Source organism: Fusarium subglutinans (genome assembly GCF_013396075.1).
Source record: "Fusarium subglutinans strain NRRL 66333 chromosome Unknown NRRL66333_c0000031, whole genome shotgun sequence".
Taxonomy (NCBI): domain Eukaryota; kingdom Fungi; phylum Ascomycota; class Sordariomycetes; order Hypocreales; family Nectriaceae; genus Fusarium; species Fusarium subglutinans.
Window position 1 is genome coordinate 354,126 of NW_023502094.1, and position 22,281 is coordinate 376,406.

Here is a 22,281-nt window from a genome sequence, read left to right on the forward strand (position 1 = left end):
AGCAGTCCAATAAAATAGGAGATAATGTGCAGTAGTAGCGACTCCTTTTCTCTACTCTGAATAATTACTCGATCATATTTTTCAGCTGACCGAGTTTCTGTGACTTATTATTGACTGATGCCCCTTGTATATATCCCATCCCTTCTTGAATCTATTCACAACAAACCTTCTCCTCACTGAGTTTCCATGATAAACCATAATCCACCATTCGCCGACTCCATTCCCGGCCATCCAATCTCTTATCCACGATAGGGGAGGAAAGAAAACACAAGACCTTGAGCCTAAGCAATAAAAATATTTAGGTAAATTTAGCCTAACTTAGGAGACCCTTTGCTGAGTTTATTTTGACACCCCATATCAAGGTCCGGCGTTTTCTTGCTCCCCGAGGCCACGGTCACCGCCGAGTCCTCGCCACACGGCTTACTGTAAAAATCTCACCTCCGATCCAACCTCACGTGCTCTCCGATTCCGACTTAGTCATTCTACCAATCAAGGCATCCCCTCGGCTTATCCGGATTTCCTGTACCGGACGAGTACCGACACTGGATGCGGGGGTGGTCGGATCGGGGCATTGTTGGGCGTTTCGCCGATTCGAGAGCTGGGTCATCATGATGCGGTTGAGGAATGTTGGATCATGTATTGAAACAGACGGTGAGTTTTTAGTTGACTCAGGGGTCATTCGCTCTGTGGTGATTGTATTGTGATCCATTGTAAATTGATGTGCTAACCAAATATCGCCGACATTCGCTTTTTGTGGTATTCCCAATATCGCATGATACGCCGTTATCATGATATCAATCCAGACCCCTCGCTAACATCCAATCATTTCCGAATATCGACCCTTATCCAACGTATCATGATATGTAAACTGGCATACGGCTTCCCAATAGCTCGCTTTTACTCAACTGTACATCCAACTTGTTAAAGTCGTGTAACATTAACCAGCATATCATGCGGAAAATCAGCGTACACCAAACATCATCATGCGAGACCTCCTGCTCATACAAAGCAGCCTCTAGTCTGGGTCTGGGTTGCTCGCTCGCTAACGAATACGCTTCACTCACAGCACTGCTAGGTCTGCTAGACATGGAGGGACGGCCGTTGGCCATGGGACCAAGAGGAATGTTCTCCACGCTGGTTTGCAGACGGGGGGCTGGCATGGGGGGAGGCGGCGAGGACGCTCGTTCAATGCCACGCATGCTGGATGCTTGGGTACGACCTGTGCCTGCGCGACGGAAACCATACCCTGCAGGGGCTCCAACAAGGCTCGTTCGGCGATCTGTTGAACGGGCAGCACGAGGGATGACCTTCTCACGAATAACGTGAAAGTAAACTTCCAAAAACTTGTGCTGTCGCTCGTCAGGACTGGCTTCGTGCATGTCCTCGAATCCAATGGGCGCAACTCTAGGCTGCTGTCCGTCCTGTCGCGCGTGTGGTGTAGCTGGGCTCCATTCAGCGTGTAGAGATTGCGTATCGGATGAACGGTCTTCCCCGTCATTGAGTAGACGTAGAACTTCTTGGATGTGCGATCGCAAAACATCTTGGACCATTTCTCGTCGTTTCTTCTGTACCTCGGACTCGTGAATTTTGATGCCTAACTGTTCTGCAAAAGGGGTAACAGTGCCACTGGGTTCCTTGGCTGTCAAGATCTGATCGCAATCGTCGATGGCTTCGTGGAGTGCCTTGAGCGTACACATCTTCTCGGTTACGCTTTCGTCCTTGTTGAAGGCTAGAATTTGATCGACGTGCTTCTTAATCTTGTCGATAATGACGGGGTTTCGACGGGCTCCGGACAGTGAAGTAGGAACAAGATCCTCATAAGCTTCCATCACTTTGACTAATGATACCGACTGCTTATCCCAACGATCTGATGTTGGGTTGGGAATATGGGTGAACATGCTGTTCTTGATGTGAAAAGTACGACTCAGCATACCGAGGATTTCGAAAGAAACTAAACCCATTAGTATATGCGTTTCCATTAAGACAAGAAAACCTACCAGGAAACAGATGTGATGTATGCTTCCCAGCATCTTGGAAAGCACGGACAGCATTGTTGTTACATCCAATTCGGATAAGAGTCTGAGAAATCTCCTCGCGAGTCGCCAGCTGGAGGAAAGCCAAATTCTCTGGATCATCTTCAGGAAACCGTAGGCGTCGCTGATCCAAAAGCACGCTGTAAATAGTCGACACATAGCCAAAACAAAGCTCCTTGACCTGGTCGACGGGAATCACTCGATTGGCTTCGAAGCGACTCCTCCCGTAAATACTGAATGTGAACATCAATCCGAGATCAGTGACCTTTTCGCCAATAACCATGAAACCATTGCCTTCAGCACGGTAACGTTCACGCTTGCGGTCGAACTCTTTCCAGTAAATACCCAGAGCCGCCAACATCTCGATAAGATGGCACATCGTCGTCGTCGCGTATGGGCGTAGAACAGTGGCAGGCATTGTATCCCAGCTCTTACGTTTCCGTTGAAGAGCTACTGTCATAGTATGTGCATCGTATAGACTGGGAGGGTTGGTAGGAAGATCGTAATGCTGTGATTGCGCATTGGGAGGCCCAACTTGTTTATGCATGCCCTCGTACTGACTCTTCTGCCACTTCTCCGATTCGTGCTCCATACGCTGCACGGCGCTGAGAAGCAATGTCCATGAAGCTCGCTCGTTATCAGCAGTATGGATACGCTCTCGTTTCGTCTTGTTGGCATATTCCTCTCTGGGGTTGATGTCCAACTCAGACCACGTATTTTCGAGGCTCTCTGGACTTCCGTCCAGAAAGTATATCTCTGCTCCGCGAATTGGGCCATTTTGGTTGTCTGGGGGCGAGACGAAGATCACAGGGGCCTCAAACTCGACCTCGAAACGGAGCTCGTCCCAGGAGAAGCGACGAGTTTTTGTGAGGGCCCATTTTCCCATGACTTTCTCATTACATTGAGCGTATCCTGCCGCAGAGGCGTAGTATTGTTGCATGACCTGCATGAAGGTAGCTGCCAGAGCAACCAAAGACACGAGGAGAGCCACAATGGCCACCACGACTTCGGGGTCCGCGTTAGTCATGGTGTTGAGGTTGCGATATTCTCTCGGCCGGTTCGTTCGTCTCGATTTAGGATGATTGGTTCCTTGTATGAGAATTGCTAGTCGGACTCGCTGGGTGCCGGATACTCCAGCAATCAATTATGGGCACACAGTCCCTACTCGTTGCGGGCTCGGAGGCTAAGTTTGACAGAGGTCAACGCGACATGAAGCAATCGTCTCGCACTGGCGTAAACCAATTCCGGCGTAGTTGGTCGTTCAAGGCGTCGCCATCGTTACAAAGTGGAAAAAGGCAGAAGAAGTGGTGAAAGGGGAACAAACTGGACAAACCCACAGGCGCAGAGCCTGGTTTGAACTTCGCAGTCGCGCATCTTTCTTAACAAGGACAGGGGATGACACCCAGGGCTGTAGAGTCCAGGGTTCAATTGGGTCAAGTGCTTATTGAGTGGACGCTGTGGAAACACTTGGGGGCTGTGGCCGCATCGAGGGTCGTTGCAGGCCTCAACTCAGGAGGAGACCAAGTATTCTTCGAATAAAAGGGTCTAGGTCGCGGGTTTAACATGGAATATCACCACGAATTTATGCATATTTCTCGGGGTTTAAGGTGAAACCTCGAGAAGGGAAGGGAAGCTCTGGCTGGAATTTTACCTCACCAGGTCATGAGCCTTAGATTGAGTTAGGTTGCGGCCCGTCATGACTTTGCGGCTGATAGCCTTAAACTTTGGCGGGTTTCGCCCTGAATGGTTGGTTGATTGCGGGGAGCGGGCGCTAAAGTCATCCCGTCCCGGCTCGCATCAACACGAACATCTCTTTCAAAGTTTCAGAGTAAAAGAGGCATCTGAAAGCTCACCACGAGACGACAATAAAACTGGAGATAAAACGGGATATGCTGCGTTATTCGTGAGTTCACTCCAAGGAACGGATAGTCTGACATATTGTCCTCAATTGCTATTCTAATCTGGGTATACCTGGGATAGAGGTTAGAGTTTATACACTGGATGGATCAATTGGTAGGCATGTCTGAATCAAGGTTTTCGAACCCCTCCATTTGGATCTACGATTCAATCTCATGGAAGAAGGCATACGACTCCTCCAACCAAGCCCGTGTTTGCCTCTTGTCTCCGGCATCGGGAATCTGATCGACCTGGGCTCTGGTCTTTTCCAAGAGGGATCCGTTGTTACCATTTCGGTCCAAACAGACAGCAGCAAAAAGTCGCCCGAAAAGGGGATGGATAGCGATGAGCGATACATTGGTCCTGATAATTCGATCAATATGCTTTGCGATAACGTTTCTGTAGTGTTGGCTGCGACTAGTGTACTTCGTGGCCAACGCTCTGCTTGTAAAATTGCTGACTCCCTCGTCATTGTTGCTGATACCGCCATATGGGACACGGAAGCCGATGCGTGGTATATTAAGAGTATTGAAACACTCGAGGTTGTTACAGGCTATGCCGCAGAACAGCTCCAGATTGGATTCTTCGGCTGGAAAGAAGTCGATTGGAGCTAGTGTGTAGGTTATTCTGAAGGACTCCGGTATGCCGATATTTCCATCAGCCCCCATCCAAATGAGGAGCAGACCTATAGTGAGTCGAGAGATGACTTTACTGCTGTATGTCGTACGATAGAGATTACCCCCTGTCGTGGTGGATAGCCATAGATATGGGCTCCATTCACTGATGCCGTCACTGAGGTTGTCAACGGATCCAAGGCCGAAAGAAAGTACCACAGCTTTCTTGGGATCCTGGCCAAGTCCCGAGAAACAATTGGTACCATTAAACCAATTCTGGAAAATGCGGCCTGCTTCACCATACCCGCCGAAGGAGAGCGACATCTGCTCCGAGTCGTAATGATGTCCACCGATATGATCGAGCAGGGGAGGAGCATGGTTATAAAGAAGGATGATAGTGCCGTTCGTTCTCATCTCCTGACAGGCCTTTGCAAGGGCCGTTTTTGAAGAAGCACCATATGAGTTGTCATCGGAGTCATCAGGCATCTCCAAGTCTTGAACGAATTTGAGTATGTCGTCTGTACTCGGAGGGCTCGGGTCACAAGAAGTATAGCACCATCCTGACCATTCTATCACTTTCTCAGCAGTACAGGCATAATTGCGATAGGCTAGAACTCCAATTCTCTCAAAGCAGTCAGCAAGAGCCACAAAGTTGACGATATCTTGAATGGCCGTTTTCAACTCCCCGACACCTTCACTCCCGCCTGTTACGGCGTCGAAAACGATCATAAGATCGTGGACTTGAGGTTGATCGCTCATGATGACAGTTATTGATGGGAATAATGTGAGTGATGATTGGAAAACGTCTGTAGAAGCTGCGAGATGTTGCTTTTGACCTGGGATAGCTCAAGATGGTGAGTGATGTGTTGTTGTGACTGTTGATGATGAGCTGTTGGGTCGCGTATGGAAGAAGACAGGAGATCACTGCTTTGGGGACAGCCAGTCGTTACTACCTACCTACCTATATCATTGCTTTTCTGGCAGGTACGCCTCTAAGCTCAGATATGGTATGTCCTTTAGATCCATACCTACCTTAGTACCTACCTTACAGCTTTTGATGTGCTGCGGAGGCATGTAAGCTCGCAGGAAAGGCGGCCGGTCGATTCTCACTGGAAGGAGACATGACGGTAGACCCAGGTAAGGTAAGTGAGAGTGCCATGATACAGGAATTTGTTTAAACTGGTCTCCCTACCTAAGGTAGTTATATGAGAAGAGCATGGGATTATGCTGCTATAACCCTTGCCATATATTGAGAAAAAGGTATGACACCCAGTTAGTGCGTATTCAGAATGCGTCAAACCTCATTGTATATACAACTTACTGTGAATATGCTACTGACCTCACAACGGCCAACCATTCGGAGCCGCATTCAGCTTGTTTGATCAATTTCGATAATGCTACTCGTAATTCGTGTAGCCTGTTGTCTGTTGTCCGCTTTCGGCGACCTGGGTGATGGTGGTTAGCTTATGCCTGTAAGATGCTTACCTAAGGCATGACGCGGTCCCCTGAACAAGCGAGGGAACGTGATATCCATGTTTCAAAGGAGGCAGCCTGAGCTCTTCCATCTTTCTCCCTCTTCTTCTTTTCACCCCATTGAAGTATCACCTCAGTTAAAATCATCAATCATAATGTCTCGATTCTCTCGCTACGACACCGACGAGGAGCGTCTCCCTGAGGGCATGCAGAGAGTAGGCTACGATGCTGACACTCAGGTCTACACGTTCCGCGACGCTGACGGCAGCTACTGGGAGAGCGCGCCAGGCAACGAGTACGGACAACTCACAAAGGTCGGCGAGGCTCGTCCTGAAGGTCAAGAGACCGAAACCTTCCTCATGACAAGCCAGCAGCAACGGCCCAAGATGACGTGGTTCACCGAGATGAAGCCTTTTCTCAACTTTCTCATGCTCGTCATCCTATCGCTTGTCCTGCTCTTCTGGTTCCTCGGCTACAAGGGCTCTTCCTCGGACGAGCGTATTCCCATCGCGGACTGCCCGGAGGGCACGGTAGCGTATGCGATTCACAAGGGCGATACATGCTGGGAGATTGCGGACAAGAATGGAGTGAGCGTTGGTGACTTGAAGAAGAAGAATCCAGACCTCAATTGTGAGGCTCTCAGGATTAATGATCGCATTTGTGTGCCTGGCAAGAAGAGTGTTGATTGAGCGCGTCGTATCATGCGTTGTGGACGGGAGTACAAAGTCTCACTGGGTAACAGTTGTAGCCGTCAGGTACGGCAAATGAAGCGACTTGTCTGACAGTTGAGCTGCATCAAGTTGAATCGGAGCGAGCTATGAGCTACGAAGCTGTACAAACTATAGCCTGGGTTAGTGTTGCAGTGGCATCTTCTCTGACGCGTACTGGACATAGCTTGATGGCAGTTGATAGCAGCTTTATGGCAGTAATATGTTATGCCTGAAAGACCGTCAACCAATTCTTGGATGAAGCTGTATCTGATCGCTTGGTGATAAGCATCCGAAACCCAGACTCCTGGGAGCGTATCAAACAGCCTAACGCGTGTCAAGCAGCCAACCAACGTCATCATGGGCCTATCAGCCAACAATCATTGGCCATGGTTGATGGTTGCCATGCACTTGAGCTAGTGCAGCATCTCGGCCGGTGCCAGCAAACTCGAGGACTAGTCGTGGCTGTCGAGGTTGCATTTATCCGACATCTTCAGCGATGCCTGGAGTAATCAGGCTTCAGCAATAGCCATGCCATGCCACCAGAGACGAATCTAGACAAGGCCGACGAAACAAAAGACAACAACACATCACTCCAACCCACCAAAGGCGGTCAAGATGAAGGTATTAACTACATACAACTTCATTCGGCGTCTTCTTAACCCGTCAGGGAAATCATCACCACAAAAAGCCCCGCGCTAAAAGTGGAAGAAACGAGGGGCAACACCAGACCCTGGGCTTGCATGCGCTGGGCTAGCGTACCTAGTGTAGGACCACCGTTGCCAACCAGCGCGTGCACCTGCAAGAGCGGGGCCTGGGAATTTTTTTTCTCTTCCATGCTAATTTCGACTCGACTCGAGGGGACCCCAAATAATTTAAATTTTTCGGCGCAGGTCTCTCGCGACTCTTTTCCTTCCTTCTCTTCACTACTATAAACCTTCGGGTTCTTTTTTCTTTTTCCCTTCCTTTCTCTTTCTCTTTTTTTCTCTGTCGTTCAAGCTTCGACAAAGAAATCATCATGGATAAGGGGAAGCTTGCTCAGCTCCTTGAAGGGAGCCAAGTTCGTAAGTTCTATCATCTACGTCAACGATAAACAGCTGGCAAGCTCTGCTTTCCTTTGCTGCTACTTGTTGCCTGGCATGAAAGCATCGAAACTAACATTTTCTTTCCAGCCAACACAGAGCAGGTCAAGGCCGTTACCGCCGAGCTCCAGAAGAACTTTTACACACAACCCGAGTCGCTGCTCGCCCTCGTCGAGATCTCCCTCACACATGGAGACGCCGGTGTTCGACAGCTCGCCTCGGTCCAGGCTCTTCGTCTGATCCCCAAGTTCTGGGAGAAGACCGCCCAGGACCAGCGACAGCTCGCCCGAAACCACCTTCTCGAGGGTGTCCTCAAGGAGTCCTCCGCTGGTGTCCGCCACTCCCTCGCCCGTCTTATCGCCGGCATTGTCAGCGCTGATATGGAGAACGGTGAGGGTGAGGAGTTCCTCAAGCACCTCCTTCCTCTCACCAACAACGATAATGTTGTTGCCCGTGAGGTTGGTTCATTCCTCCTCTATGCTATCCTCGAGGAGGACCCTACCCACTTCGCCGACCACACACATGAGCTTCTCAAGCTCTTCCAGGCCCGTATTGAGGACCCTCAGAGCAAGGAGGTCCGCATCAACATTGTCCGTGCTATTGGTGCAATCCTCATGATCGTCGAGCCTGAGGAGGACCCCGAGTCTCTCAAGGCCATACAGAACTTTGTTCCTAGCCTTGTCAACATTCTCAAGGCTGCCGTCGAGGGTGAGGATGAGGAGAGCTACAAGATCGTTTTCGAGGTCTTCCACTCTTTCATTGCTTACGACTCTTCCCTCCTTGCCCTTCACCTCCGTGACCTCCTTACCTTCATGATTGAGCTTGGTGGCAACGTCAACGCTGAGGAGGATGCCCGATCTCAGGCTCTTGCTTTCCTCATCCAATGTGTCCGCTACCGACGCATGAAGATTCAGGGCATGAAGGACATGGCCGCTGAGCTCATGGTCAAGGCCATGCACATTGTTACCGAGCTCGACGCCGATGACGACGAGGAGGACATTTCTCCTGCCCGTACCGCCATCAGCCTCATCGACACCTTGTCCAACGAGCTTCCTCCCCGTCAGGCTATTGTTCCTCTCCTCGAGCAATTTCCCCACTTCGCTACCAACAACGATCCCAAGTTCCGTATGGCAGCTATGCTCGCTCTCGGTAACGCTGCTGAGGGTGCTCCCGACTTCATCTCTACCCAACTCCAGCCTCTTCTTCCTACCATCATCTCTCTTCTCGAGGACTCTGAGACTCAGGTCCGACATGCCTCTCTTGTTGGTCTGATCCACCTCGCTGAGGAGATGGCCGACGAGATGTCTTCTCACCACGAGCAGATCATCGCTTCCGTGCTCAAGAACCTCGAGGCCGCCTCTCAGGGTGTCTCCGACAAGAAGAACGTTAGCATCATTCGCTGCGCTTGCGGTGCCCTCGATACCTTTGGTGACGGCATTGACACCAAGATCATGGCCCAGTATGGTCCTAACCTGATTGGCCCCATGGTCCGTCTCCTCGACCACGAGGACTTTGGTGTCAAGGCTGCTGCTGCTTCTGCTATCGGTGCTATCGCTTCTTCCATGGAGAAGGGTTTCGAGCCTTACTTCAAGGATGTTATGTCTTCTCTTGGCAAGTTCGTCTCTATCAAGGAGGGTGAGGAGTCTCTTGACCTCCGAAGCTCCACCTGTGACAGCTTGGGGCGCATCGCCATGGCCGTCGGCTCTGAGTCTTTCCAGCCCTATGTCATGGATCTCATGTCCGCTAGTGAGGAGGCTCTCGGTCTTGACAACCCCCGCCTAAAGGAGACCAGTTTCATCCTGTGGTCCAACTTGTCCAAGGTCTACCACGAGCAGTTCGACCACTTCCTTCCCGGTGTCTTCAAGGGTCTTTTCTCTTCTCTCGAGCTCGAGGAGGAGGAGATTGAGCTTCCCGGTGTTGACGCTAGCCAGCTTGGTGACGGTGCCATTGTCATTGGTGGCAAGCGTGTCAAGGTCAAGACCCCCGAGACTCAGGACGATATCACCATCGCCACTGGCGGTGATGAGGACTGGGATGATATCGAGGACCTCGAAGATCTCGGTGCTGTGACTGCTGTCGCTCTTGAGCAGGAGATTGCTCTTGACGTCCTCGGTGATGTCATCTCCAACTCTTGCAACAGCTCCAACCTTGAGACCTACGTCGAGCAGACTATCGAGAAGGTCTCTCCCTTTACTGAGCACACATACGAGGGATGCCGAAAGACAGCCATCTCCACCCTCTGGCGCACCTACGCCCGTGTCTTCCAGGTCTGGGAGGAGGGCGCTGGTGTCAAGTGGGAGGCTGGTCTTCCCCCTAAGCACACCCCCCCTACCTCGCTCATCAGCATGGGCCAGGCTCTTGAGAAGGCCACTATGACCATCTGGTCTGACGACAGCGAACGGTTAGTTTTACCCATTGTCTTTTCTGTTTCTGCCAATATGATGAATACCTTGCGTTATACCCAGCTCACTCAGACGCAAAATGCGGTTGCTGAGAAAACGTCTAATCTACTTCTGATTCATGGCACTGTTACTTCTTGTTTCTTGTATTCTGGTCTTGAATCATCACTAACAGTTCATAGTTCCGTCGTTACCGACATCAACCGCAACGTCGCTGCCACCCTCAAGGCTTGCGGTCCTGCCCTTCTTGCTTCCAAGGATGGTCTCCTCCAAGAGATGGTCTCGGTCGTTGGTCTTATCATTACCCGATCTCATCCTTGCCAGCAAGACCTTGGTGACGAGGAGGAGGAGCAAGAAGTTGATGCCGGTTCTTCCGAGTACGACTGGCTCGTCATCGACACTGCTCTTGACGTCGTTGTCGGCCTTGCTGCTGCTCTTGGCAACAACTTCGGTGAGCTCTGGAAGATCTTCGAGAAGCCTATTCTCCGACTTGCCAGCTCCAGCGAGGATCTTCACCGATCCACTGCTGTTGGCACCATCGCCGAGATTACCAAGTACACTGGCGAGGCCATCACTCCCTTCACTGAGTCTCTTGGCCAAGCTCTTGTCCGCCGCCTCACAGACCCTGACCCTCTGGCCAAGTCTAACGCTGCTTACGCCATTGGCCTCGTTGTTCTCAACTCTGCCGACACTGGCAAGACTTTCCCCATGTACCCTCTTCTTTGGGAGAAGCTCGAGCCTCTCCTGACTGTCAACGAGATGCGCATGACCGACAACGTTGCCGGCGCAGTTTCTCGTATGATGACCAAGAACCCCAACAACGAATTCGTTGCTCAGGCTCTTCCCGCCGTTGTCAATGTCCTTCCCCTCCAGGAGGACTACGAGGAGAACGCTCCTATCTACGACAACATCTTCAAGCTCTACCAGCAGTCCAACCCCACTGTTGAGCAGCTTACCCCCCAGCTTATCAACGTGTTCGAGAAGGTCCTCAGCCCCCCTGAGGAGCAGCTTGAGTCTGAGACTCGGCAGATTCTCCAGCACACTGTCCAGAACCTGTACAAGGCTAAGCCTGACCTCCTGGCCAACAACCCTGGCCTGCTCAAGCTTGCTGGCATCCAGTAAACGGACAAACATCACGACTTGACGAATTTTCGGTTTGGTGGATTACATAAAAGTGACGAATTGCGATATGATTTGACGAAGAAAAGCACGCACTAGACTATGTTGCGTTGATAGAGTATAACGTAGTAGCACCATGCAAAGAAGCTGCATGGGTATATAAGGGCATGGGATGGGAAAAGGAAAAATAGGGATGGCAAGCGCTGGGATTTCACGATGAAGCTTTAATGGCTTCGAGGATAGAGGACTTTTGATACCTAGGATTAGAAAGATACCTTTCCATATGGACATTTGTTTCCTTCATATTGTTTTAGTGGTGCATATGTGTATATCTTGAAGGATGATAACAGAATTGGTGTCTTCAAACTTGATCATGTAATTCGAAAGTAAACGCCGCAAAATAATGCTACAGAATAATGCAATTACCAAATCCTTTTGGCAACCATCTCATACCTCATCACCTTCTCAAAATCGTCCTTCTTCTTCTCCGTCTTCTCTACCCTCTTACCTGGTCCTTTACCACCCTTCAGCCCCTCGTTCCTATCAGCATGAATCCATCGCTGTCTCTCCTCTCCAACCTCAACCTGACCAAAACCACCGACTCTTCGTCCACCAGGTGTATCAAAAGATTCAGGAGCACGGCCTTGTTGTTCTGCGCGTTTCATCTTGGTGTATCTGTTGCGGGAGTATTTCAGTAGAACCATGCCCAGAAGAAGTTTGAGAATGAGCAGGACAAGGAAGGCGATGAAGAAGACGACGACCATGGTAATGGCGGCGATAAAGTCGTCGGATGTCCAGGAGTACCAGGGCCGAGAGTTGAGGGGTGAGCCGTATGGATAGCCGTATGTTGCGCGGCCAAGGGAGTCGCGGATAAGAGAGTCGAAGCGGTTGAGAGCAGCTATCATAGCGGGTGATGAGGGTGTGGCTGATTCTTCGGAAAGAGATGTTTGCGTTGATTGGGGGATGGGCATAGGCATAGGCATAGGGAGATGGGTCGATAGAAGCATGTGGTAGGTTTGAACGGAGGCGCGAATAAAGAGACACGATAGGGGTATGACAGCAAGACCGAGACGCTTGGTCAAAGAGGGTGTCATGAAAGCCTAGGGGCGTTAGTCGTAACACGATAAGGAATGGGAAGGAATGGGCATGACTTACGTTGGTGTAGTAATCTTTACACAGGATATCAAGAATACGGCTGTAGAAAGCTGGTTTGATGTTGTTAAACTTCGTCACGTAGGCGTGTTTAATGGTATCGACAAGCATCTCACTACCAATGACAATGAAGAAAGGGGACAGAACTTCGCCTGACATGAGCCACGAGGGCAGTACAGTAAAGCTGTGTGGTAGGATAGAGGGGCTGTGATGTGGTACAGATGTCTCATCGTAAGACTCTGAGCCGGCGCCCGGGACACTGAGGCCGCCAACCTCGACGACGTTGCGCATCCCGATGATGAAGAGCATGATCCAAAGCTGGAAACGCTCGACGATGTCAGCGCAGGTGAGCTGAAAGAGGTTGTCTTTCTCGAAACGCTTGAAGACAGTTGACTTGATCTCAACAAATTGGTTCGAGAGAAGAAGAGTCAACAGGGCGTTGGAGTAAGAGTTGACGGCAACGTTGAGGGTGATGACCTGATAGTACAGTGCAATCGAGTGAAGACAGCAGTATACAAGAGCAAGCATAAACATGCCCAGCGGGAGAAGGACTTTGGAACGACCAGACGCATTACGTGAGAGCGTTTCCGTGCTGAAAAGACATTCCAGAATATCCTGTCCCAGAGCTGAAAGGAGACGATCGCCGACTTCAAGAATGTTGTATATGACGTAAAGTTTGATAGCGGATTGGGCTCGGATGAAGTGGTACATACGGCTTGCGTCAAGAGTCATCAGAGCCATGGAACTGCATATTATGACAGCGCCTTGGAGAAGATCAGCTTTGTGAAAGGCCGAGAGATTTGAAGGCATGGATTTCGTCCTCTTATGACGAAATGCTCCAGACTTGGGTTGAGATCGAGACTGCAAAGGCTTGAAGTGTCCGTTTCCATTCCCATTTGCCATGAAATCATGACTCCCGTTTTCACCTTCCGAACGACCTCGAGGACGACTCTCACTGCGTGATCTTCCTTCATCAGAGGTCTCATCGGCTCGCGAGGTCCTACCTCTTCGCCAAAGTCGTCCAAGGCCATACCACACGAAACCAAGAAGCCATCGGACTTCTTTGAGGATGACATAGCCCCACCAACGAACTAGCATGCTGACAGCTTGAATGAAGCGCATGGGAAGAATGGTGAAGTTCCAAAGCCAAGCATCGAGACATGCTAGAGCTCCGAAGTTGAGCGTCATTTCGAGATGGGGCGGTAGGAGGATAACATTCTTCAGACGCTCGAATTTGACCGCATTGGATTCGTAGGGAATATCGTAAGCGTGGGACTGGTGGATGTATAACGGACTAGGTCTTTGAGCTGCCAGTTCGAGCTGTAGATGTGTAGGTAACGACATAGGCGGAAGAGGAATGATCGGTGGAATCGGTGAAGGCGGTCGAAGGCCGGCTGAGTCTGTCTGGAGAGGTATAGCCGTCGCAGGTGTTGACCGGGCGCTGAGAATAGGAGATGTTCCGCCTGCACCATCGAGGTTGAGATGCAAAGACGTAGGTCGTCCAGTTGAGTTGAAGGAAGAGTATCGTCTCGGTGAAGATCTCCCACTCGAATCGCCAGCTGTGACACGGCTCGTAGGAGGCGTAGATAGAGTTCTCGCTCCAGGCGATGGGCGTCGGTGAATATCCATCTGAATATCTCTCGCAGTCCGCAGAGCAGAAGTCAAGCCAGGACGAGCTTCTACGGCGACACCATTTTGCTGCACCGGGGGAGTCGCATCCTCGAGGCGCATTGTAGGCTGTCTTATAGCCTCGCGCTGGTCGAGAATATGTGATGCAGATTCTTGGTCAATTGACCTCCGTTCTGGCGCGGGGGCCACAGGTAACGACTCAGGAGAGTTTGTGAGGCGCTGCATCTCGGTCGCGGAGAGACGTCGAACATTAGGGTTCGTGGTATTGCTTATCGTGCTGCTGCGACTGGCCCTGCCAGAAGGTACGGCGGTACTATCATCCTGGTCCTTCTCTTTGTCTAGAGTCTCCTCCGCGGGCTCTTGTTCTTGAACTTCGTCATCCTCGACCGCTGGTTCGGAAATAGACGAGTTGGACTCTACGCGACGCACGCTGCTACTTCTGTGAGAACCTTCTTCAGAAGAGTGGTCTTCGTCGGAGGGGATCGTGGGGAGTTTGTCGTTTGTCGTGTTGGCGCATGATGGGGGAGGAGTCGAGGACGGAGATAGAAGCGGTGGGAGGTGATGAGAATTGATGGAATCGACGGAGGCGGCCATCACCAAGGCTGAGACTCTCGAAGCATGTTTTTCCCTCTCGAGTTATCAGGTATTTTGTAACGAAGGTCGCTCAGTTGGAGTTTGTCGCGTGTGGTGAAAGAAGAGACGTTGCAGCGGGAAATGGATTGGATTGTCAGCAATTGAATCACCATGAGACAAGACGCAGCTGAACTGGACTTGGAGTGAACCGGTTCCATTCACTGGACTGACAGTGGGCGCGCCACAGTGGAGTTGGCACCGAAGGTTCCCCTGAGCGGGAGAGCGTGCTCTGAAGACACTGAAACTTTGGGGCAGTGGGGGTCTATGCAGGGGTTGTGTCAGTGGCTTGAGATGAGAATGGATCCGTGGATCTGGATACCGTGGCGGGAAGAGCATCGCGAATCTGACTTGGTGAAAGCCAAGGCGGGTATAACAAATAGTAACTGTAGGACTGGTATTGCTGAAAACTCCATGCCTCGCGATGTTTCTACATTTTTATGTACGACCTACTCAGTGCTTCCTCTTGTTTAGAGTCTCCCAGGTTCTAACTCTCTGCCGTCACAAGGTTTCGCTTCAATCCAAGACAAGGTTTCACTTTGCATGCCGTATACCATTTACGCTCTTGAACCTCTATTAAGTATCTTTATATATCATTAACTCATCTACCTGACTCTACAGAAGGTACTCATCAAACCACTGCACGGCCTGGAAGAAAGCCTGCTCCTTGGCAAACTTCTGCCTCTTGTCACTCAGATCAGCGCGCACAGCAAATCCATGCTCAACGTGAGAGAACAGGTTGATCTGGAATGGCTTGCCAGTACCAATCAGAATCTCTTCCGATTGGTGACGCTTCTCGGTGGGGAAGATGTTGTCGGTTTGAGCAGCGGCAATGGAGAGGGGACCCGTGATGGCCTTGAGCTCTTCCTCCTCAACGAACGAGGGGTGAGCGACGTAACCGACGTCGATGCCCGCCTTATAGTTGCGAATAACGTACTGAGGCTGTTAGCGATGTACTTTTGAGTTGAGGTGAGAAGACATACCTTGGCGCCGAAGCAGTATCCGACAGCTCCAATCTTAGTAGCACCCTGCGCCTTGAGCGTCTTGATAGACTCGGCGATAATAGGATCGACCTGAGCGGGAGTATGAGGGTTATCGCCCTTGGCACCCTTTGTGATCCAGCTCATGATATCAAGACCCTCGGGCATAGGCATAGGCATAACATCGCCGTTGAAAAGGTCGGGAATGATGGTGGTGTACCCGTTGGCGGCGAATTGATCCGCCATCAACTTGCTATTGGTCCAGATTCCCAAGATATCGGCAATGTAGACAATTCCGGTTCCCTTGTGCGCCTTATCCGCGGGAGCTGTCGCGATGTAGGCATCGAGACCGCTATCGAGCTTGATCATCTTGCCAGTGGGCTCGCCTCTAAAAAGAAGCATTAGATAACTATAAATTTGCGCAGATACCTTTTCCAGGGTAGACTTACTCATGGCGGACGCCCTCAGTGCAGCACTTGGCAGGTTGGTTAGAAGCCATTGTGATGGTGATTGTCTGTCTATCTCTCTGCAGCAGAACTGTAGGATGGAGGGGAAATTTCTCGGAGGTAGCTTGGCCGAGTTTATATCCTCTTTGAAGCGGACCCGAGTGACGCAATTAATCGAGGCCGAAATGCCGATGTTACCCCACAAACAATGATCGTTCCGTGGACAATTCCGTGGATGTGCCTGCTTTCTAAGCAACCTCCCTATGCTAATTGGTAAAACGTGGGATATCTGGGTCTGCGAGAGGAGTCTTCTTGTGGGTGGTTTTGAAGCTATCCCCATTGGGCTTCATTATTCGCTTTTAGACTTTTAACTCCGGCGGGAAATACGGATATGGACACTGGGCCAAATGCCGAATTACAAAACTGGCCCACGGCATATGGGTTTGACTTTTGAGGATATCGGTAGAGGTGGGATGCGCTGAGTGTCATTCATTATTCGTATAGTTGGTATCATTATGTGCTCCAGCAATGTAAGTAGTTGTATAGTACACAGCGACAATCTCGTCATTTTTGTCGAATGCCCTTGGGCTTTCTCTTCTTGAACACCACAGTCTGTACTCCCGACCCAGCCTCCTCTGGCTCTGGCTCTGGCTTTATCAGAGGTTCAGCAGGTGCCTCTGTCTTAACGTCTGTGTTATCCTCCGTCTTGACTTCTGTCGCATCTTCCGTCTTCACGGTTGCATCTGGCGTCGCATGCTCCTCCTTCTTAACATCCGCTGTGTCCTCTGATTCCTCCTTCACAGCCCTCGGTGTAAACGTCGATCCGGTCAGTAGCGCATCGAGTTCCTGATCTTCTTGTTGTGGCATAGCTTTTGAGTCTCGCCCCCATCGTCTAGGCTTCTTGAACAGTCCACGCACAGCGTTCTCCTCTTCCTTCTCGTCTTCCGTCGCTTCGCGCTTCCGTATACCATTGGCTCTAGCTTCTACCTTTGCTTCTTCGTCTTCTTCTGTCTTGGCCTCGATAATTCTCGTATTCGTTACCGTCCACTCGCCAGGCATAGCCATCTCAGGTCGGAAGTCACTCGGCATCGCAACGCCCATGGCAGCAAGCTGTTCCCTTTGTTTCTTTAATGAAGCCTCCGTCGGTGCGCTCTGTTGCGCGCGTGGCGCAGGTCTTGAGGATGGCTCAGCGGCCGTAGATGAGCCTCCGACAACTCCATTGAGGCGCTCGACTTCCCGCTTGGCGCGGTCTTTTTCTCGTTCTTCTCGCTCGTGGTTACGGTGCAGATCGCGGAGGAAGCGCTTTAGTGCGCCTTGATGTTTGGCAGTAGATTCATGGTTTTGGCGCTCGAGTTTTGTGTCGCGAACATAGGTCTCGCAGTGCTTGCACCAGTATTTGGGCGTGGATTTCCAGTATTCTGACATTTTGGGTGGTGATGTTGAAGGAAGGTTGCCTGAATGCTTCTAGAATTGGTGGCTTGGAATCAAGGTGCTTATCCTGAGCTGGAAGGCTAATGCACGGGCCATGCGCGAGCTTCAGGGTAAGCAAACTTCTTTGATGTGAGGATGTCGATTAAAGCTGATGAAGAAGCCAAGGCAGAGTAAACTGGCCGGCAATTCTAGTCAAACATGAGCTTGCATTGCATGAGACCTTATAATTAATAAATACCGATATCTAGTTATATGGAAATGATCTGTTAATCCCAGAGGCAAGAAAGATGCGCTTGCTTTATGGCGATTTTTTATGTTAGTGTTTAACACAATATCATTACACCAATAAACACTCCTGTGTACTATTTATTGGGACGAAGAGTCGAGTTATCGAGATTGATCGTACGAAGTTATCCTTCTTGGGCAAGTCACGGCCAGCTGAAGCCGACATGACAAGAACCCTGACTTCTCTCCGAATGGGCTGAGATACGCGAACGAGAGATCCAAGCGGTTTCACGTTTCATTTTGGCAATACGATGATCTAGATCCCATCTCAAACCGAAAACACCTTATCTACAATAGCATAATGTATACGGAGTACAGTCCTTTAAAACAAATATACATAGTCAAGCCAAACACCCTCAGTCTCGGGGAATATCGCCATGCCGTCACATTCTGGAAAAAGTGTTAGCCCAGCCGCCGTGTCCTGTCCCTTGCATCATCCCTGGATCCCAACATCCATCAGTGGAGCATCGTTCAACGTTCAATACGATGTCGTATGTATTCTAAATAACGCAAAACTCAGTTCATTGCAATTTTTGCTTGGCGCTTACAGCGTTGGCCGCCAATAAGCGCATCCTAGACGCATTGCCTATTCTGGGTCTCGAGCAAGCGATGATTCGGCGGTGGCGGTTCTTTTTTCTCCGAGTGAGAATGAGGCAAAGAATGATGAGAAACTTGGCGGTTGCTCTGCCGTTGAGCCGCAAGCTTGGGATACTGGGCGGGTTTGGGCTTTATGCCATGGCGAGTGAATGCAATAGTTTAAGGGATTGTTTATGTGAGAAGACCCTGGATTTGTGATGTCGGCGTATTGGGATGTAAACTTTCCTGTTCCTTGACGATCTAAACCGTGCAAACTTGCTCCCATCAATAACGTTCGTCATATCACATCTCCCTTCCCGCTCAGCCTCCAACGTTGCAATCCATTATGTAAAGGAGTCCCTTATTAAACTGGGTTCCCTCTGATTGTCCATTGGACTCTCTTCACACACGATCGGGGGCCATCCCTATAGCGAGGTCGTCGGGTCCAGCTACCGATTCTGGTCTTTGACAGCGGAATGTCCCTGTAAACCGCACCATATTTCTCCCTATACCCACATCATCCACTGTCAGACTCTTTAACGAATCATGTACCGCTTGTCTTTGCTTGTTTCTCCAGGGTATCGAGAAAACTCTGCAGAGTTTCTCAACCGAGGATCCACTGCTTCTCTGCTTTCTTGCACCTTCGCCGCAAACGAATCATGAAGTACGTCACGTGAAAAGACAGTACACGTGATCTTCCAGTGAGCTGAACTGAAGAGTTTGAGACTGTGACGTCATGCACTGTCTTGGCATTTTATCTCGTAAACTTCCTTCGGATCGCCATTCCGTCAACAAGTTTGTATAAGTCATGTTACGGCAACGACAACAGCAACGAGAGCGGTACGTATCAGAAGCGATGCGATGCGACGATCTCGGCGACTTGCGAAATGAACATCATGGAGAAGGACAAGCTTAATTCGCAAGACGCGTTGAACGGACTTTTCTCATCCTGGAGCTTCATGAGGTTGTTTGATGGGTACTGACAAGACGCTCTTCCTGATGAGAGAGGTTCAGTGGAGTCCGCCTCCTCTACCTCATATCGACGATATCCACCATCTTCACTCGGACTCGTCCTCTCGCTTCTCCAGTTACTTAACGAGACTCCATAATGACGCGATGTCTGCAATTCTCGCTCTCACTCCTCAACAAGGGTTCGTTCGTTCATCAAACATCGAAGGATTGATCATTGCAACCACCAACGACACGACACGACCCACTGAACTCTCCACCACCACCATGTCTGAGTCCGCTGTGTTCTTCTGGGATCATCTCTATGAGTTCCATTCTCATAAATCCCTTTGCTCTCGCTCCGCTCTCTCCTTGACTTCCTTCTCTCTCTCCATCCCCATCTCCCATCTCCACATGTCCTCAACCCCAGATCACTTCTGAGGTTGTCAAGTGGTTTTGTGCTGTCTCATCAACTAACAGCAACTTGGCCGAATCGTCTCCAACATGTCCTCCGATTCGGAAAAGGTCTCCAAGAGGGCCGAGAGCCCCAGTCCCATCGTCGAGAATGATGGTGGTAACGCTGATGGCCTTCATCGCCGTCTCAACAACCGTCAAGTTCAACTCCTCGCTATCGGAGGCACTATTGGTACTGGCTTGTTCATCGGTATCGGTGCCGGTCTGGCCAAAGGTGGCCCTGGCAGTCTCCTCGTCTGCACAGCTCTCTACGCCATGGTCCTCGGTCTCACCAACAACTCGATTGCTGAGATGAACACTTACATGCCTGTCTCAGGTGGTTTCATCCGTCTTGCTGGTCACTGGGTTGATGACGCCCTCGGCTTCATGGTCGGATGGAACTTCTTCTTCTACGAGGCTCTTCTGATCCCCTTCGAAATCGTCGCTCTGAACCTCGTTGTTTCATTCTGGAGTGACAATATTACTGACGCCGGTCCAACTGCTGGCTTCATCATCGCAGTCATCATCGCATATGGGTAAGGCTTAAATCCCGAGCTGCATCCTGATCAACATGGTCACGGATGCGCTCCATGGTTTCTCTCCTCAGTTCTGCTTCCCTCCCTCTCCCTGTCTATGTGTGAATGCACGCTAAACATTCGTCTCCTCTTCTAGCGTGTGCAATATTCTTGCTGTTGGTGTCTTTGGTGAAGCTGAGTTCTGGCTGGCCCTCGGCAAGGTCCTCCTGATCTTTATCCTCTTCATGTTTACCTTTGTGACGATGGTCGGGGGCAATCCCCAAGGTGACGCTTATGGCTTCCGCTACTGGTCCAACGCGCATGATGCATTTGCGACATTCCGAACCGAAGGTGACCTTGGACGTCTCGAGGGATTCATGGGTGCACTGGCTTCCGCTGCCTTCTTTGTCGTCGGCCCTGACTATATCTCTATGGTCGCCGCCGAGTCTAAGCACCCCAGCCGATATGTTAAGACTGCCTTCAAGACCTGCTACTTCCGTTTCGGTCTCTTCTTTATCGGCGCTGCCCTTACCTGTGGCATCGTCCTTAGCCACACTGATAAGACACTCGTTGAGGTTCAATTTGGCAGCGGATCCGGCGGTGGTACTGCTGCTGCCTCTCCTTGGGTCATCGCCATGTCCAACCTCGGTATTCAAGGATTGCCCCATCTCGTCAACGCCCTTCTTTTCACGACTATCTTCTCTGCCGGCAACACCTACACATATTGTGCGACCCGTTCCCTGTACAGTCTCGCCCTCGATGGTCGTGCCCCTGCCTTCCTCCGCAAGACCACTAAGAGCGGCATCCCTGTCTGGTGTTTCGCCGTTACCATGGTCTTCCCTCTGTTGGCCTTCCTTCAACTCGACAGCTCATCCGCTGAGGCACTGACTATTCTCCTCGCCCTCATCACTGGTGGCGGTATTGTGGATTATATCACCATGAACATTACCTTCCTCTTCTACTACCGTGCGTGCAAGGCGCAGGGCATTGATCGCAAGAAGATGCCCTACTTTGGCTACTTCCAACCCTACTGTGCCTGGATCGCTCTTGTACTTCACACAGTCGTTTGCTACACCTATGGATACACATCTTTAGCCCCCTTTAACGCGAAGAACTTCTTTTCCAACTACACCATGCAAATCATTGCTCCCTTCATGTACTTGGGATGGAAGCTCGTAAAGCGCACCAAGATCGTCAGTGCCAAGGAGTGCGATCTTGTCTGGGAGCGACCTGTCATTGATGCTTACGAGGAACGCGCCATGATCGTTGACCCTCCTACTGGTTTCTGGGAGGAGATCCTTGGCCTTGTTGGCATCAAGAAGAACGAGAAGAAGAACGCTGCTGAAGTCCATGTCTGAGCTTGCACCTGGAAATGGTGAACGCGAATGAAGAATGACGCTGCGACATCCATGATGCGCAGAAGCAACGAGTCAGTTCGGCAAACGTCGTGACTGAGAAGGGGTTCAGCTCAGCTGATCATCGTCATCGCTTGGATGAGGTTGTGGACAGAGCCCTGCTGCGCCGCCTGAAGTTACAGGCGGCATGAAAGATACCCAAACGTCATTCCCTAATGGGTCGAGTGACGATAGCTTGCATGAGATAGAGTGTATATACGAATATATGAATGAAAATATCCTGCTATGACTGATCTATTTGCGCCTCCCATGAACATGTCTATCCAGTGTTGCGACTCGTTGAGAGGCGAAACTCTGTCCCCCAAGTTCAGGCCAATGCACCGAAGTCTTTATGTCGCTCAGTGCTGGTCCTAGTTTTATTACCTCCCCCTCGGGCAAAACAACTTAGACCTGAATATACGGTTTTAAAAGTAAACTTAGTAAAAGACATCCAAAATTGAGTCAAATTACCATATACTTTTATTATCTAGCATCAAGGTCCTGAGCGACTGTCACACC

General features: G+C 50.5%; 8 protein-coding genes across 8 annotated transcripts; 3 read left to right on the forward strand and 5 right to left on the reverse strand.

Moving 5' to 3' along the window:
• Window positions 1–854: 854 nt before the first annotated feature.
• Window positions 855–3,060, reverse strand: FSUBG_3730 (modin; the record flags this gene model as incomplete). The annotated part of the gene is made up of 2 exons (XM_036681643.1): window positions 855–1,951; window positions 1,998–3,060. 2 exons carry the CDS (start codon window positions 3,058–3,060, stop codon window positions 855–857), a joined length of 2,160 nt encoding a protein of 719 aa, XP_036540845.1.
• A 1,030-nt stretch (window positions 3,061–4,090) lies between these two features.
• Window positions 4,091–5,302, reverse strand: FSUBG_3731 (dihydroxyacid dehydratase; the record flags this gene model as incomplete). Its single annotated transcript, XM_036681644.1, has 1 exon — window positions 4,091–5,302. One exon carries the CDS (start codon window positions 5,300–5,302, stop codon window positions 4,091–4,093), a length of 1,212 nt encoding a protein of 403 aa, XP_036540846.1.
• Window positions 5,303–6,171: 869 nt separating this feature from the next.
• Window positions 6,172–6,705, forward strand: FSUBG_3732 (peptidoglycan-binding protein; the record flags this gene model as incomplete). The annotated part of the gene is made up of 1 exon (XM_036681645.1): window positions 6,172–6,705. One exon carries the CDS (start codon window positions 6,172–6,174, stop codon window positions 6,703–6,705), a length of 534 nt encoding a protein of 177 aa, XP_036540847.1.
• A 1,036-nt stretch (window positions 6,706–7,741) lies between these two features.
• On the forward strand, window positions 7,742–11,326 carry FSUBG_3733 (importin subunit beta-4; the record flags this gene model as incomplete). Its single annotated transcript, XM_036681646.1, has 3 exons — window positions 7,742–7,787; window positions 7,896–10,206; window positions 10,387–11,326. The coding sequence occupies 3 exons, from the start codon at window positions 7,742–7,744 to the stop codon at window positions 11,324–11,326; spliced, it is 3,297 nt and encodes a 1,098-aa protein (XP_036540848.1).
• A 419-nt stretch (window positions 11,327–11,745) lies between these two features.
• Window positions 11,746–14,698, reverse strand: FSUBG_3734 (TAPT1 like; the record flags this gene model as incomplete). Its single annotated transcript, XM_036681647.1, has 2 exons — window positions 11,746–12,423; window positions 12,479–14,698. 2 exons carry the CDS (start codon window positions 14,696–14,698, stop codon window positions 11,746–11,748), a joined length of 2,898 nt encoding a protein of 965 aa, XP_036540849.1.
• Window positions 14,699–15,349: 651 nt separating this feature from the next.
• FSUBG_3735 (hydrolase dienelactone hydrolase) lies at window positions 15,350–16,213 on the reverse strand (the record flags this gene model as incomplete). Its single annotated transcript, XM_036681648.1, has 3 exons — window positions 15,350–15,670; window positions 15,718–16,102; window positions 16,164–16,213. 3 exons carry the CDS (start codon window positions 16,211–16,213, stop codon window positions 15,350–15,352), a joined length of 756 nt encoding a protein of 251 aa, XP_036540850.1.
• Window positions 16,214–16,724: 511 nt separating this feature from the next.
• On the reverse strand, window positions 16,725–17,585 carry FSUBG_3736 (formin binding protein; the record flags this gene model as incomplete). Its single annotated transcript, XM_036681649.1, has 1 exon — window positions 16,725–17,585. One exon carries the CDS (start codon window positions 17,583–17,585, stop codon window positions 16,725–16,727), a length of 861 nt encoding a protein of 286 aa, XP_036540851.1.
• Window positions 17,586–19,904: 2,319 nt separating this feature from the next.
• Window positions 19,905–21,726, forward strand: FSUBG_3737 (amino acid permease; the record flags this gene model as incomplete). Its single annotated transcript, XM_036681650.1, has 2 exons — window positions 19,905–20,389; window positions 20,526–21,726. The coding sequence occupies 2 exons, from the start codon at window positions 19,905–19,907 to the stop codon at window positions 21,724–21,726; spliced, it is 1,686 nt and encodes a 561-aa protein (XP_036540852.1).
• Window positions 21,727–22,281: the final 555 nt, after the last annotated feature.